We start from the raw sequence: 17,486 nt of genomic DNA on the forward strand, positions 1-17,486 counted from the left end.
AGATATAAGCACATTTAAGATCAAAAAACTGTGTTTTGCCTTACAAAGTAAAATTTCCATGATCAAGGTTTTTTGATTATTGTGTCTGAACAATTATAGACAAGTTTGAAAACATTTGACACATGTTTTAGTGCTTTGGTATGCTACATTTTGAGTCTATACAGTTAGCACGATGTCAGCCCTAAATTGCTGCATCATGCTTATTATCCAAATTTCTGGGATTGGGGTGATTTGTGCCAAAGGGCCTGGGTGAGTTATAAGTAAGTAAGTAAGTAAAATGTATTTATAAAAGCACATTTATGACAGTTTGCACTGTCCAAAGTGCTGTACATAGTGCATTCAGTAGGTAAACAATGAAGGTAAAATAACAATAACCAAAATAAAAGACGTAAAGCCCATATATCCACATAAACACAGATAGTATTGCAAAGGTAAGATAGTTAATGGGGAGGAAACACCAGGGTGTACATATGGGTTTTGATTTAAAGGCAGAAATGTAGGGGAATCACATTTGTCAGGTGGCAGTTGGTTCCACAAGCACGGAGCAACTAGTGCAAAGTACATTTCTGAGAGTTGTGCCAGTGGCATGGCTGTATACGCTGGTCACCAAAAGAAAGTGATTGTCTACAGTAGCTCAGAAGAGAGTGACATCTCAATTCCACTTAACGACACCACTGATGAGAGTTCAGATGGCCAGAAAGATGATGATGGTGACTTTGTCATTGTGAGCTTTGCAGGTAAAACCATTAGATCTGCTAGGCCTTGTTTAAGAAAATTGTCCTTCAATCTTTGTCAACTATTTACTTTATTTACTTTAAATACACCTTAAATAAGTGATTGTCTAATGGATTTGTCTTGCATTACAGTTTATGAGATATATCAATGGCACAATTCACCCCATGGTATTCTCTCCAACCGCACAACTTACACCACACCGGGGGTAAGTTGTGCATCAAGACAACTTTTTTTCCGAAAGCTATATTTCTTCAACAGTTTATTCCAGATCCAAAGTTTTTATTGCCAGGGATGCACAACACCCTGAAATATATGTACATATTTGAGTTGGAGACTTTACTGTCAAAGCCTTACTTTAAAGTCACTTTGAGTGAAAAGTTGCACAACTTAGGCCACTCTCCCCTATAATAGGAGATCTTTTTAAAAAAAATTAGTTTGTTAAATAAAAATTGTTACTTTGTTTAATATAATTCCAACCTCTTTGAATATTAAGATGCAATAAAGAAGACCAAACGGGGAAAAAAACAATTCTCCAACATTTCTTTGAAATTCTCCCCACATTAGATTTATATCTGGGCGTTTGAACAGCAACTTAATTAGTGAAATGTCTCTGTTGCAGACTTTGACACCCTTTGTGCTTCTGGCTGATAAGGCTGGTGGGCTTTCTTTTGCAAACAAATCTGGTTTGGTTCAGCTTGTAGGAGAAAATAAATCACGTTTTCTTCTTCTTCCCCCTTTCAGGATGTCCAAAACAACCCCTCCATTTTGCAAAAAATGTGTCCTATTAAGTAATATTTGAGTGGCCGTGCCTTTCTTGTGCTTTTACCATTCACCGGAGAGCGTCATTCTCTTTTCCGCTGCACTGCACACACTGCGCCGTACAGACGCGTTCACCTGTGCACACACACCAGCACAAAAGCACCTGTACATGGCAGGGCTCTGTGTGGCAGAGCAAATATGTCTGTTTCCCAGGACAACAGCAGATAATAGAGTCATTATAACAGGACAAACAGATTACACAGTGCAGCGCTGCCTGCCACAGAAAACCTCACATCCCATCAAAGAAATACTTGAAGAGACTCGGGAAAAAAAAAAATAATCTACGACATCTTTCTCCTCTTTTGCTTATTTAGGGGCTTAGAAATCGTTTGGATGTTTTTTTATCTGCTCCATTTAAGAGACAGACGTTGAGAAATAAATGCATCAAAATGAATGCAACTCTGCTCCTAGACAGAAATGCAAAGTGAAAAGCTTTCATGAACGCATCATCTTGTTTCCTTTTAAAAAATCATAATAGCCAATATACAATACAAAGTTATTAACCTGCCTTTTGGAAATTGAAGTAAACTCATTGGATTTCATTACTTTTTATCCCTCTTAATGAATGCTTTCCTGACTTCATATATTAGTGTTATTACTCACTGTACAGATATACAGTACATTTTGGCCAATCCCTATGCTGTCAACAATCGGTACACGGACCCTCAGTTGTCATCTGCCTAGTTTTAACATACTATATGCTACTTTTCGGGTTCAAAGTGTTTACGGTTTAAATGGAATTATTTATGAAAAAAGGGACATTATTTTTCTCACACTGCCCATTTCTTCATCGCCTATATCCAGCTTTTTTCACCATATGTCTGAAATGCTCCGTTTTAGTCCTGCCACCCCTGAAAAGTCAGTTTTTCATAATATACCCCCATTTAATATCTAATAGGAAACACTCAGTGTGGTGACCCTGCATTTGGCGGCTGTTGAATACCTGATACACTCCAGTTTGATGCAGCAGAGCAGAGGGAGGCTGTCAAGAGCAATAGTTGCACTGTAACCTCAGATGACTCGTCACAAAAACAGAGTAGTCATTGAGTGTAAAAACATAATGTTGAAAGATTGTCTTTCGGAGGACATCGATGAGATATGTGGTCATCGGTCTGTGCGGTGGAGTAGATGCGCAAAAACAAATGAGAGAGTGGCCATGTCAGCCTCCAGTGCAATTCATTACGTCCCAAAATTACACCACAAGAATAAATTGAAGCAATAAGTATCAATATCAATTAATTTGCTAATTTTGAGGGAAGGAGGGGGGAAGAGACAGATGGCTCGGCAGAATACAAATGTGTGCTGAGATGTGATACTAACTGACTAACACTTTTTGAGATGCTGCGGTATTTTTTCCTATATCGTGCACTTGTTTACCTTAACCCAAATGGATTTTTTTTCTCAGGGCAGGACGCACATGTTCTTAAAGATGTTTTTCCACTGCATTCATTAGAGAAGTGGGAACACTCAGGAGGCAATTTCTATGAATTGCTGCTCATCTTTGTTATCTAATCCACTAGTCACAGATTTTCATCATATTTTGCTGGTTATCTTAATTCCACAAAGCTCTTTGTGATTCATATACTATCTTGTGTAATAGAGCAATGTATGTGTGTGTGTATGTGTGTTTTAGATATTTCCAATGAGGTTGTTGATAGAGGACGCTCTCACTTTGTGTGTATTTAGGAAATAATGTGCAAAATGACGCTCATTGTTCAACGAGTTCACTCAGTTCATTTGCAATCAATATTAACCAGCACAAGACTTTGACAGGAGAAAAAAATCCTTGCATATGGCATTACAGCAAGTTGTGTTCTGCTGTGTTCTGTTGCTCCTTTGACCAGGGTGTGGATAAAATCAACACAAGTTAGCCGGGGAAAGCAGGAGCATTGGATTGGGTGAAGATTTAAAGTAATTATTAACCACTGTAGATAAATGGTTTCCTCCAACTCAATAGCAGAGGTGGTATTGAATTTTTTTTGTTTTTCTGCAAGACACTGCAGGTGAATTAGGGTGACATTTTAAATTGAAAAAATATCATCATGAAACTTTGCCAGTTGATTCATAACATTAAAAAGATAATTTTAGGTTTCAGAGATGTTGCAATACATATGCAAATTTGGCAAATCTAACTAATTATTTCTAAATTCGCATCTCTTTAAAAACCACATGTTAGATAATGGGTTATAATATTTATTCCATTTTCACAAAGAAACCAAACTGAAACAAATTAGGATCCAACAAATACATGTTCATGTCACTAAAAACTTACCTACCAGACAGTTGCTAGCGCAAGACATATTATAGTGCTTCTACACCATGTTTCTTTAAATTTCATCTAGAATACCTCAAGCCAATAACAGATATAAGTGCTGTTGTTGCTAGTAGAAACTGGATTTTTTTTTCAAAGTAGATTTTTAAGTACATAGCTAAACACATGCTTGAGTGGGTGGAGAGCCATATGGGAATACACCGAATCAATATTTGAGAGTGCAAAACGCACAACCTGCTCACGACATATCTAAAATAAATAAATACAAACAATACTGTGGGGTAGACCTTAAAATATCACGTCTTTATTTGGCAGGCAGTTGTTGAAGTGGTGCCTAAATGCCAACCGATGGGTGGGTGTTTATTGGCTACCATATGGATGTTTAATACTAAAAAATATGGGCTGTGGTAGAGGAAAGATAATCAATACAATGCTCTTTTTTTTCTCCCCAGCCCTGCATATTCAAGAGCAGTAGACTCCATTCATACTGCAACCTTTGCGGTGACTGTAAAATAACCTGCAAAAGCACATCAAATCAATTATACTGCCTTCAAGATTTAAATCTCGTATAGTTTTATAGGAATTCCTATTGTTAGCCTCACAGTTTGATTTGCAAACAACTGTATTTTGTGAGTCAGCAGCTTATGGTCTGAAGATAAAGTTTAATTAAGCTAAAAGCTTCACTGGCTCCCCCATGACTCCTTTTTCAATGCCTTCTTCAAAGTCTTCCACCTCACCAGAAACTTCGGACTAATTTGCAATAATCCTGAGCCCAAATAAGATTAACGAGCAGACACATTTCTGTGGCATACGTTTCTTCAATACCCCTGTTGGCAGCGCCCGCAGACTCTTAGGGAGATTTCTTGCTTGGTCATGTTTGTAAACTGAAGCTGATCGGGGGCTTTTTAAAGGTTAGCATGTCATGCTCATGTTCAGGTTCAATGTTGTGATAAGGATTTCTACTAGAAGCTGTTTCCATGGTGTAGTGTCCCAAAAAAACACAATACCGTGGCTGAAAAAAAAAAGAGAGAGGGTTGTTTTTTTCTCATACTTTGGCAGTCTCTAGACACACCAGGGACTCATAAATGTTTAAAAACCATGACAAAACCAAGCCTATCTCATTAAAGCTGACCTTAAAAGGAAGCAGGCAGAGCAATCTTATTCCGCATCACTAATCTCCGCTGTCTTGTCTTTCTGCTCTCTTCCCAGGCTACGGGCACGCGGCGCCGGGGACCGACGCTGGGAAGGCCTTCTGCATGTTTTACGCCGTCCTGGGGATCCCTCTGACTCTGGTCATGTTCCAGAGTCTGGGCGAGAGGATGAACACTTTTGTCAAGTACCTGCTGAAGCGCATCAAGAAGTGCTGCGGCATGAGCATCACCGACGTGTCCATGGAGAACATGGTGACCGTGGGCTTCTTCTCCTGCGTGGGCACCCTGTGCATCGGAGCCATCGCCTTCTCCCACTACGAGGACTGGAGCTTCTTCCAGTCCTACTACTACTGCTTCATCACGTTGACTACTATAGGCTTCGGGGACTTTGTGGCCCTCCAAAAGAACCGGGCCCTCCAGAAGAAGCCCCTGTACGTGGCCTTTAGCTTCATGTATATCCTGGTAGGGCTGACGGTTATAGGGGCCTTCCTCAACCTGGTGGTGCTCCGTTTCCTGACTATGAACAGCGAAGACGAGCGAAGGGATGCCGAGGAACGGGCCTCGCTAGCTGGCAACAGGAACAGCATGATCATCCACATCCAAGACGAGTCTTTGCCACGGGGCCGGCGGCGACGCGAGAAGCCCTACCGCACGGACGTGACCGATTTGCAGTCGGTCTGCTCCTGTATGCACTACCACTCCCATGACTTCCGCAGCTCAGCGGGAGGCATGGGAGGCCTGGGCTGTGCTTACTCCCATCAGAACTCCTTCAGCTCGCAGCTGAACCCCAATCAGTACTTTCACTCGGTCTCCTACCGGATCGAGGAGATCTCGCCCAGCACCTTGAAAAACAGCTTCTTCCCTTCGCCCCTCAGCTCGCTTTCACCGGGCCTTCTCAGCTTCACCGACAATCACCTGCTCATGAGGAGAAGGAAGTCCATCTGAACCCTAACAAAGACACATACACATTGGACAAATACGTTTCCATGTTTTATACACAAAGGTCAAACATTTGCAATGCTGCTCCTTACCAAATCTTATTTTAGCACTTTTTTTCCCCTCCCTTCCTTTTAGGTTGTACAGTTATATAAAAAGTATTCTTTGAAACAGATGAAGAGCTCTACGCAGAACAGCAAGCGTGGACACAAACGGGATGCAAAGCATGAAGCATGGATGTCTATTTTTTCAAAGAGATCGCTCCATTTACACAAACTACAAGACCTTCCTTATTTCAGATTTACAGTACAAAATTGATACTCTGGTTACATACCAAATGATGCACAGCTGGGGGGAAATGCTATTTTTCAATAGGGAGTGTGCTTGTTTCACCTCGACTTGACGAAACCTTTGCCATTATGTACAGCACTATTCCATTTCCTCACTTGCAGACAGAGATTTTCTAAATGACTTAAAGCATCAGGTATTGTTTACTATAAGCAATCATATATTTTGAACGGTTTCACCACACGTCACGCCAAAACATTGTTGCCAATATTAGCATGTGCATTAGATGTCATTTAATGAGTGTGCCATGGTTCTCTGACATTCGTTTGTCGGGTTTGTAGAAGAGCTTTTTGAAGGGCTTAGGCTTGGATTGAAAAGATCATGCTGCTGTTATTGATAATTCAACCTCATCCAGGATCCATTCTAGCCACAGAAGCTTTGATTCAGGCTTTCATTAAGGAAAATCCACCCTCCCCACTATACTGTTTCCCAGTGTTGGGGTCTGCATTATTATTTGTTTGTGCATTTTCCCCCATTGGCATTGATATTGAACGGTTCAAATGAAGTGCCCTGCTCTCTACATAGATTGTCTTGCTCCAATATTTACCGTTCTTATTGGTATAACGCCATTGTTAAAGAACAAGATAGACCAATTACTTCATTTACTTCACCTTTATAGACTAGAAGGCAATGCAGCTAAAGCAATTCAACAAAGGAGTCATTCATCGATTTAGTATTCCATAAAGTTGGGGGACAAACACGAGAGAATGGTCGATTTGGTGCAGAAGGAATACAAACTTTAGTCCCAAGAATGTCTCAAGCCCTTAAAACAATGGATTCTACAATTCCCATGATGCAACTCAATGGCATATTTCATTTGGCCCTCACTGCTTCCTAAATGCCAACTTTTGCCAATTCTAAACCTCCAGTTTGTAATGCAGGTTTTTATTTAAATTCAAACAAACCCTAAACCCAAACCTCCCTGAGTAAGTCACTATGCTGTTATAAGCTTAGCATAAATATATTTGTAGTATATATACAGCTTTCACAGCCTGTGTAGTTCTCCTCATGACAGGTAAACTGAACGGCATGGTTGACTGATATACATATCATATTATCACTTATTTGCACAAACAAAAAGATGGCCACGTAGCTTCAAAAATCCACATTTGACAGGGTGCAACAATATCTCAAGATCTTTTAAAAAGCATTGTTGGGAATTCGGCTGATACTAACTTTGAAAAAGGTTTGATAATTATAAAATGTCTAAAGTTAGCATCAGAGTCCAAAAACATATAAGACGTAAAAGGATCCGAAGGTGGAATTTGTAAGCAGCAACCAAAGTGCAAATACAATTACTGAATTTTGCAAGCAATGCAAGCATGAAAGGACATGCATGGTCACGCTCCAAAGTGCTGCCCCATAGTCTGTGATGCTGCATGCCTGTAGTAGCCGACCTTGAGTCTGAACAAAACCCTGTTCAGATGTAACCATGCAGCCCTGAGAGCAAGCACGACTGTTTACAGTGACGGAGTAGCATGCAGATCTAAAGTGACAACTCTGGAGGTTTAGGATGCACTTTGGAGCCATTTGGGAAACAGAATCCGATAAATGCATCAACACGAAAAAACCAGCAGAGACAATGAGTGTGAGTTAATGTGAGGGGACAGCTAAAGGGGTCACAGATAAGACACACAATAACATCAGTATGATCCTTTCCTTTTTCTGTAGAAGGGGGGGGGGGATAGGATATTTTTTTTGATTATTGTTTGAAAGAGCATGAACTTCGTATGATGAACGGGGAAATGATTTAAAAATGACTTAAAATATGATCTCAATGGCAAAAATGTCTTAAGAATGATTCACAGCATCGGTGGTTTATCTTGCCGATGTCCAGCATTTTTCCGAAAGTAACACACTTGATTTCAAATTCAAACAAACTGTAAAATGATTGAATGATGTTCGTTCTCAGGTTTGAATGAATCACCCTTTTTCATTTTTTTCTTCGTTTGCTCTTATTACAAACACGATCCCCTCATTAAGTGCAAGTGCATCGGTCAAACGATAGAATAGAAACTTACTTATTTTCAAATAGTATGGGATTTTCTGAGAAACGCGACTGAGATGCATCATCTCACTGAGGCCTGTGCTGCATCTGATGTAGAGGGAGTCAGTTTGCATTGTAGGCACCTTTTGTGGAGAGCCACTAAGTCGGAAAAATATTCTTGACCTGTTTTAAAGCCCAATGCCCCTTTTTACTGTCACAGCTGTTCCGATGGTAGATGTCAAACGAAACATTTCCACTATCAATGAGCTCCTAATTAATGCAGAATTGAAAATCTAAATATGATTTCTAAATACTTTTTAAGCTGTTACTGTATATCTAAGTATGTATCGTTTATATAAAAAAAAAGCTTTTTAAAGTTTCACAGGCCTGGCAGCTATGGTTTTTTTCTTCCTTCAAAATCAATCAATATTTATGGAACCATATTTAAACCAATTTATTTCAAACCTTGAACTTCCAGGAATCGTTTCCTTCAGTATTCTCTGCAGCCTGGCGTTTAACTAGCTTCCATTATTAATGGCCCGGGTAGCTGAGAAACGCCTCGCAAGGTGAATACCACTCTGTTTTCGGGCAAGTGGTGAAATGCCACGGAATCCTATTCAGCCGTGTCAAAACATAACCATGTGTGGAGTCCGAGATAAGCCCCTCAAACGCATTGTTTCGTCACTGGAACTATAACGGCTTATCTTCATATCCTGTACAATATGTTTATAACAACCTTTGGAATAAAAAGGCCTTTTCATGGCTGAGATGCATATGTATTTTTATACATTAGCATACGTGCCTTGAAGAAACAGCAGTCGGTGTTTCTGAAGTGGGCACATTTGAATACGGTGGTGGCTGTGGATCTGTTTGTGCTTTCGCAAACCGGTTGGGTTGAGAGGTGCAGGTCACAAGTTCAGATAAGGAGATGAAAAATCCACATCTGATCTTATATACTTACGTACCTTCTATAACCACGTTCACACCCAGTGCCAAAGCGGATTGAATCACTCCCATACTTGTTTTATAGACATTCTATAGTAGTTCAAAGGTTCATTCCAGTGTAAAGCAACTTGGGTCTTATTGTCACAGTTTTGGCCATCCCTTTTATCGCTAATAATAACATCTACTCACAGAGTACTCATCGCTTGAAAGAAGTCCTATAAACATAAGATTATTAGCCAGGTTTAAAGGTAAGGCTTGCAATATTCTGTCAACCGTGAACCAGATCCAACAATAAATGTAATCCTACAATCATTCAACTATTCAAATTTCTCTGTGCCTTCGAGCTACATTGTAGTCCGAAATGATTAAAACACACAAATGAGCCATACTGTTGCAGTGAAACGTTCTATTATTTTCAGTTGATCCAACACATATTGCCAAGGCCGGCTGTTAGAACTCGCTTGAGCACCACATTTTGTATTAATCCACCTCTATCCGGTTTGAGTAACGACAGTTTGCTAAAAAAGCTCAGTGCCTGACTGAGGAATTACTGTCTTTTAAAGCTGCGTTCATGATTATTTTGGCCACTTGGGGGCAGCAGAAATCGCTGACAACACCAGCTCACCACTGTTAGTCGTGAACATCTATCACCATTTGCAGACCAAAGTTTCGGTTCAACCCTCAAGCTACCCGAGTTTGGTATGTGAACAGTTTTACTGTTGAATGACAGATTATAGCAGACATTTTGGGCGATCGCACATTTACACGCGCGTAACGTGCCTAATCTCCCGCCCGATAATTTATTTCCCCTAATCAACCATGGCTGCGATAAGACCAGACCTGACACAACAGCGTGCATGTCCGCACAAAAACAACAACAACACGGCCAACAACTGTGCCAAAAGACAAATAAACAGCAACTGAACAGCACAAACAGCCTAGCATTAAAACAGTATTGCATATTCACGCCGCTCGGAAATTCATACAGCAAGGCAGCTACATAACAAACACAGTTACAGCAGCATCGGTGCACGGCGGCACAAAATAAAGGCAAGTAGCCAACATTACCCTACCTGGCTGTGACAGGGGACCGTGGCTGGCGTAGATAAACACCGGTGCTTCGCTACACTTGTCTTGAAAGTTCCCCGGACATAGCCGTCATGTTTGGGTTCATAATATGAGGCGCTAGCCGCCCGCACACAACCGGGTGAGTTAACTAATGCGATCCGGTGCTAACTTGGTTTATCGGCTAAAGCACAGCTACACATGTTCACTGAATTAACCAGGAAGTCCATTCTCCTGGTTTACTTTCCCCACGTCTTTTATTCCCGAGCGGCTTCATACAGCACCAGCCGCCCGCAATACATTTTCCTCCTCGGTGTTTCTCAGCCTCTGTGTACACTGTACCTTTAGCTATTACTTTGCTAAATACAATAAACCATTTTTTTCCTCATTTCAATAACCATTACTAATGGCCAAAAGTGTAAAAATAAGACCCACCTTGTATTAAACCCGGAATTTACCTTTAAACATATACAGTATCATCTACACATTTAATAAGAAATCACTGATGGTCGATCAGTGTCGTCCGCCTTCCACTTCCACAAACTTTTTACATGCAACATTTTGGGGGAATGTATCAGCCATGATTATTTTTTAAATTTATTTTTTTATAAATGAAGCAGCAAAACAAAATGAACTCATTGGCTTGTCGTGAGCTGCGAGTCGCATCGTTTTTCACAAGCCTCCCACACGCACACATATTACTCAGATATGTCTGCCATCATGCCACATGTCATATTGATGGACTGAATGTTACCCTATAACACAGATGGCGCACAGAAACGGCCACACACACACACACACACACACACACACACACACACACACACACACACACACACACACACACACATACACACACACACCAGCGCCCTTCGAGAGACAAACAGTGCCACATTTTTCTTTTCTCTCGTGGTTACCTGCCACGTGGCGTCAAACAACACCAAGGTGAATTGATTCCCGAATTGGTTGCCTTTTTTTTTGTTTTGTTTTGTCTGTATTTCTTACGTAGCGTTGCTTGGGCTCCAGGTCTCCTTTTACTGCATGTGGCAGTATGTGCAGGCCGTTTCATCTGTCAACGTGCCATGTTTTCCTATAGGACAGGGACAATGAGAAACAAATTGCACTACTCTCTGTGTAATATAATATAATATAATATAATATAATATAATATAATATAATATAATATAATATAATATAATATAATATAATATAATATAATATAATATAATATAATATAATATAATATAATAAAAAGGCTGTGTTCCCTCACTTCTATTTGTGAAATATCTTTTTGCAATGTGGGTTCGTCTGTTGGTCTGATGAACAAATCAATTCCATGTTCCATACTCCTTACAGGAGATTATATATCCCATCTCGTTTGGCATCCGTGTGGTTTTCGATGGTCGTGTGGAACCGACCCGATCGTCTTCTGTCACAATTTAAAAAAAAAGATGTCTGTACAGCATACACTCCGGTTAATGGGTCCCCCAGCTCTTTTCACCACACCGAGAAGAGATTGTTGACAGTTGTTCAGAGTGAAATTAACATTTTGCATAAGATTTTACATTCGTTATGTTGTTTTTTGTTTGTTTGTTTTTTTCTCCTTGATGCGTGTGTGCATGATTTGGTGTGAGTGACTCACTGGGGTTGCACAGCCTGGGTGAAGCCATAACACACTTGAATAAAAATGATGAGCCTCCTTCTGAAAAAAACCCTTCTGTCTTCTTGTGAACATCTCCAGATGCTCAACTTAGTGGAGGTCCTGGGAAAGTTTTGTATGCGCTTCGTTTAGTGGAGAATATCTCAACTGTAATAGACTAATATGACCCCAGTGAACAATGTGGGATGTGTGACAAAATCTCTATCCGGGGCGAAAGTCCTGAAAATGACCACAACAGGTTACACTAGTATCACACTACGTGGTGAATGGGACTTTTTTTTCCTTTTATAGATATCGTCATACTTTTTGCCAGATTAATCTTCATATTAAGAGAAATTTTTTTATTTTTTATTACACTGTCTAAAATGTTTTATAAAATATGCAAATTAGGAAATATCTCATTAAATATGCATAGCCTACATATAAACCCTTTATTAGAGGTCCTGGATACGAATTGTATGCACTTCAGTTAGCGAAGAATATCTCATCTGTTATAGACTAATATGACCCCATTGAACAACATGGGATGTGTGAGAAAATCTCTACCCGGGACAAAAGTCCTGAAAATGACCACAACAGGTTACACTAGTATCACACATAGATAGTAAATAATATGGATGTAGCATCCCGGCTGACCTCAGTTATTCACACGGCATCCAATAATCCTGGTTTGTGCACGTCGCCATTCTGTGACCTCCAAAAGAATAAAAACTAGCGTGGTCCAAAAAAGTTCACCCCCCTCAGTGTTGTCATGGAGATATGACCTAAACATAGACTAAAATGGTTTTGTGGACCAGGCTGTAAATAGGTTTAATAAGACTTTGAAAACGGCCTGTCTAACGAGTGAGTCAAAGAAAAATTGCTCAGTCTTGGTACCACCCTCAGTGGCACTTCCGGGTTACTACAGTTGTGGTCACTTCCTTATTGGTTGCTGGTAAAAATCGCTGAGGTTGGGGCTTGGTATCACACTACGTGGTGAATGGGACTTTTTTTCCTTTATAGATATCCTCATACTTTTTTACCAGATTAATCTTCATATTAAGAGAAATACTTTTTGTATTTCACTTAGTCTAAAAAATTTAAAAAAATATGCAAATTAGGCAATATCTCATTCAATATGCGTACAGACAGTACGTAATAGGTTGACTGTTTTTTAGCCATTTTAATTATATATCAAATCTGAATGTTTACACTCTTCTATGACTTTATAATCATTGTCATTGCGAACATAGTGATCCTCTCAGAAAATCTGTAACTTCAAGGGTTTATACACAGTATGTACGCATATTTAATTCGATATTTGCTCATTTGCATATTTTAATACATTTTTAGACAAAGTGTAATACAAAAAGTATTTCTCTTAATATGAAGATTAATCTGTTGAAAAAGTATGAGGATATCTATAAAGGAAGAAAAAGTCCCATTCACCACGTAGTGTGATGCTGGTGTAACCTGTTGTGGTCATTTTCAGGACTTTCGCTCCGGATAGAGATTTTGTCACACATCCCATGTTGTTCACTGGGGTCATATTAGTCTATAACAGTTGAGATATACTCCGCTAAATGAACCGCATACAAAACTTTCCCAGGACCTAGACTAACTGCAACAAGTTATATTTAATTCACAAATGAGTTTTTCATTGTTATAAATTCATTAAACGTTTCGCTCGGGTTTGGTTCATTAAAAAAAAGCTAAAACATCTCGCAAGATTGCAAGAAAGTCTTTATAATCAAAGTTTAGAGAAGTGTAGCTTTCTAACATTTTTTACAAGCCAGAGAAGCCTGGCCTCCTAGATTATCTGCTGATGAAAAGAAAGAGAGACTGTGAGCTTAGCTAAATAGTCTCATTCTTAAATACACCGACTTTCAGGCAAGGATAGTATCAGAGTATTGGAACCTTCGCTGCGATAGAGAAAATAGAGACTCTTGTGCAAACTCAATCACAAGGCCTCCGTTTTGCTTGTTTGACTTTTACTTGATTTCTTTACTTTAATTTGTCAGAAGGGCTATTTGACATTCAAGAGTTAGTACTATCAATTCTCTCATCTCCCTCTCTACAAGAAAGCAAACTGCAATTTCCACAAAGTCAAACAGTTCCTTTCAGGGACATGTGGCCATATTAAGATCGAAGAAAGTTCAAGAAATCAGTACAGTACAGTACTTGAGTAAAGGTCCTTACATTCCATCTCTGCAATGGCATAAGGTGTTTATGTGATTTCAGAGCTGGAATGTAACTTACATTTACTCCACTTAAATACAAGTATGACACACTTTACTTTATACTTGTACTCCACTACATCTGATAACTTTAGTTACTAGTTACTTTACAAATTAAGATTTGGGCATATGATACATAATGCATTGGCTAATGACAATCATTCTTATAATCGATGCAAGACTACCAGAGTATTTTTTAAAGTTTGGTATTTGTGCATTTGAATACTTCCTCCACCACTGCAAATCAGCAGTTTCTTCTTTTTGAAACATGTCTCTTCACTGGTGTGAAGTGCATATTTCTCCTTCTTGTAATATAACGTTTTAGTGCAGTGTCTAGAATATTGCTGAATATGGGTTCAACATATAAGTACTGGCAAATACGTTTTATAAAACCCATGTCAGAGCAACTTCATGACATAAATATTTATCACAAATTTCGAACACAACATGATCTCTGGTATTCACTCGCAGCCTTCTTCTCTCAGAGTGGTCCGTGTGACTGTGCCCTGCAGCTGTGGGAGAATGAGCAGGCAATACCCTATTTTATCCCCCTCCTACACCGCGATAATTACACTGTCAGCGGCGAGCATCAGGCAACGCAGAGGGCGACACAATAAGAACAGTGGCAGAGGGGCGTTGAGGCTATCTCTTGGCGTCAAGCCTGTAATTTTGCATCTCAAATGATCATGTAAGCCGAGCCAAGTTGTTCAGCAGCGGGGACAGAGTCCACCATACCAATAATATGATGACGCTCTGCAAGAAGCAGGTGCTGACATGCTGCAGCTTCTTTTCTTTTTTTACCACATATTCAGAATATACTGATTGACATGTAAACAGGAATATCCCCATAGCTGCTGCACATGTAACAACTTATTTGGAATATTGTCCTGACTGGAATATGGACCTTAATCAGAACATGCTGTGCATGTAAACATAGTCAGTGATTGAGTAGGGATGGCCAGTGGCAATTTTAGGGCCCCCCCCCCCCCTGAAATCTTACTGACCACCCCTGTGCTCCCCCCCCCTAGATCTGATAGATGTATATATATATATATAATTGTTTTCTTCCTGATAGTTAGCCTAGTTAAGAGATGATATGTATACATTCTTTCTTACCTTTTTTTCTGATGTTGCAACATTCATCACACAAACACTGATCTATCAATGATTGACAGCTAATCCACCAGTTTGCCATTTAAATCTACTACAGTAATGGTAGGACTGTGGCCACTAGAACTGATCTCAGGTCAGCAAAGGTCTTGAAAACAGCATAACTGTGCTTGCAACACACTAGCCACTCATGCAGGTCCATGGGCACCACTAGTGGCAGACCCATCCATGGCACGAACACTCTGCCACAGTCTATACCTTCTGAAATAATCAATAAGACTGACATTGGAGCCATGAAGCTAGAATTTTAAATGTGCTGCCGTGTGAAAGTGATTAAGATGTCTAATCAGACATTGTGCTGTGGACGCCTCCCCTGAATGTGTTAGATATGGCTCTACATCACCACCAATTAGCAATCAGTTCTAGTAAGGTAAAGTCATGTTATAAGTCAGCCCAGATTCTTAGAGGAGCTGTAGCTCAATAAGGCTGATACTGGTTATCAGAGTGAGAGGTCGGGAGTTCAAATCCCCTACACACTGCTCACCAACACTCACTTAAACAGTATGCCTATGCCTTGAACATAATCAATGATGAGCATCGATGGCTCTATTTGGCATTTATGCTGGAAAAACCCTCTGGTATTTCTCATTTTTCTCTCCTCCCTTTCATTCATCCTCTTTTTCTTCCTCGTCCTCCTCAAAATATTTGGCCCCGACCAGCAATAATAAACACTATAGATTTTAGGAGAATTTCCTCCACATATTGTTAAAATGATATTCAAATTTCAATGTAACACATATTAAGTGGGCTCATAATAATTGAGCTGAACCCACAATCTCCTTAGCAGCTGCTTGCGTTCCACACATATATAACTGGTGATGAGACAACAAAACTCCAGCGTTCATGCTAATATGTAAAGGAGGTCTCTGGTACCATCTAGTGGCCAGGGAAATAGAAGAAAACCCTTCTAGATTTGACTTCATTACCAATTACCAGCTGCAGCAACTAGTCATTCCTTATATGTCAATATAAAGTTGTACTGCGGATGAGTGGAGATAAACTCTTGTAAACAAGGCCGTGTTATACTGTGCCATACTGTGACCCTAATCTGCTTAATGACATTAGCCCTATGGCTGCTAAAAGACCATTGGCTACTGTAATGTGACTGCCTTTGGCCAGGTGACACGGACCAAATAAACACAGGGACAACAAGACAGTTGTGTTGCACTGTGGGAAGAGATTCAACACACATTCAAGCAGGAAATGTCTGCCAAACCTGTGAGTATACTCTAGCATCTCGGAACACATAACTGCTTTTAAATGGTTTATGGCTGGCAATGGATTTAGCTGTTGTTAGTTTGAGTGACATGTGGTGAAAGTGAGGGAACATCCATGTGATACTGTGTGTACAGCAGCCTTATCGACTGCTTCAAGCATGTGCTGTATGTTTTGAGACATGACCCACAAATATGCATTGTGCTTAGTGTTGATAACACTATGACTTTGTGTTTTTGTCTAGCAATGCATAATAGTTAACCTAAGCTACTTGCATTCCAATTTTGCCTATTGTGGAGAGAACTTCTTCAATTATTGGCAAACAGCCCTTTGACTGACTGCTCCACCATTGTCTAGGAAATGGGTTCACAAACTTCTTTGGTTATGGCTGTTTAAAGGGGAAGTAATATACCCTCCTGACCCCTAGTCACAAGGCTGCATGTTATTAGTTATGAGCAGTGTAATCAAATGGCCCTTTTTTCCCTTCCGGGCCTTCGGTTTGCGTAAACCGCTATTCTAGAAAGGAGCTGCAAAGCACTTGGTCCATGCTAAATGAGTTACCAACTCATTAACATTTACAACTCAAGGCTTGGTGGATGACAGTAATGACATAAAAACATTTATTATTGCGGAACTTTTTTTCTTAATAAGCAGGAAACTTATGACCATTTATTGATGACTTACTTTATCTAAATCACCCACTGAGACTGAGTTTATAGATGTGGGTAAGCAGTGGGTTTCTCAGTTTACAATAAGTCATAAAGTCTGCAGTTGTAAATATGAATCACTTGTTAAAACATAGAGGAAGGCCCAGATGCTCTTCAGTGATTATCCAGAGGGTAAGTGTTGGAACATTTCATTAGGGGGGTCTTCCGGATCAATACGATAAGTATTAAAAATGAAACAGATGTAAAGGTGTGTTTCAGTTCCTGACCCTCCCAAATATGTCCTTAATAATTACAAAAAT

The 17,486-nt window shown here is 39.8% G+C and overlaps 1 protein-coding gene across 1 annotated transcript in view; it reads left to right on the forward strand.

The window, feature by feature from the left end:
- Positions 1 to 5,922, forward strand: part of kcnk9 (potassium channel, subfamily K, member 9) — a gene marked incomplete at both ends in the record, with an annotated part of 40,750 nt that extends 34,828 nt beyond the window's left edge. The window contains one exon of the mRNA XM_080044949.1: positions 5,036 to 5,922. Within this exon, the coding sequence (XP_079901075.1) occupies positions 5,036 to 5,922 (887 nt within the window). The remainder of the gene's footprint in view (positions 1 to 5,035) is intronic.
- Positions 5,923 to 17,486: the final 11,564 nt, after the last annotated feature.

The sequence above is a fragment of the Ammodytes marinus genome (genome assembly GCF_949987685.1).
Source record: "Ammodytes marinus genome assembly, chromosome: 17".
Lineage (NCBI taxonomy): Eukaryota > Metazoa > Chordata > Actinopteri > Uranoscopiformes > Ammodytidae > Ammodytes > Ammodytes marinus.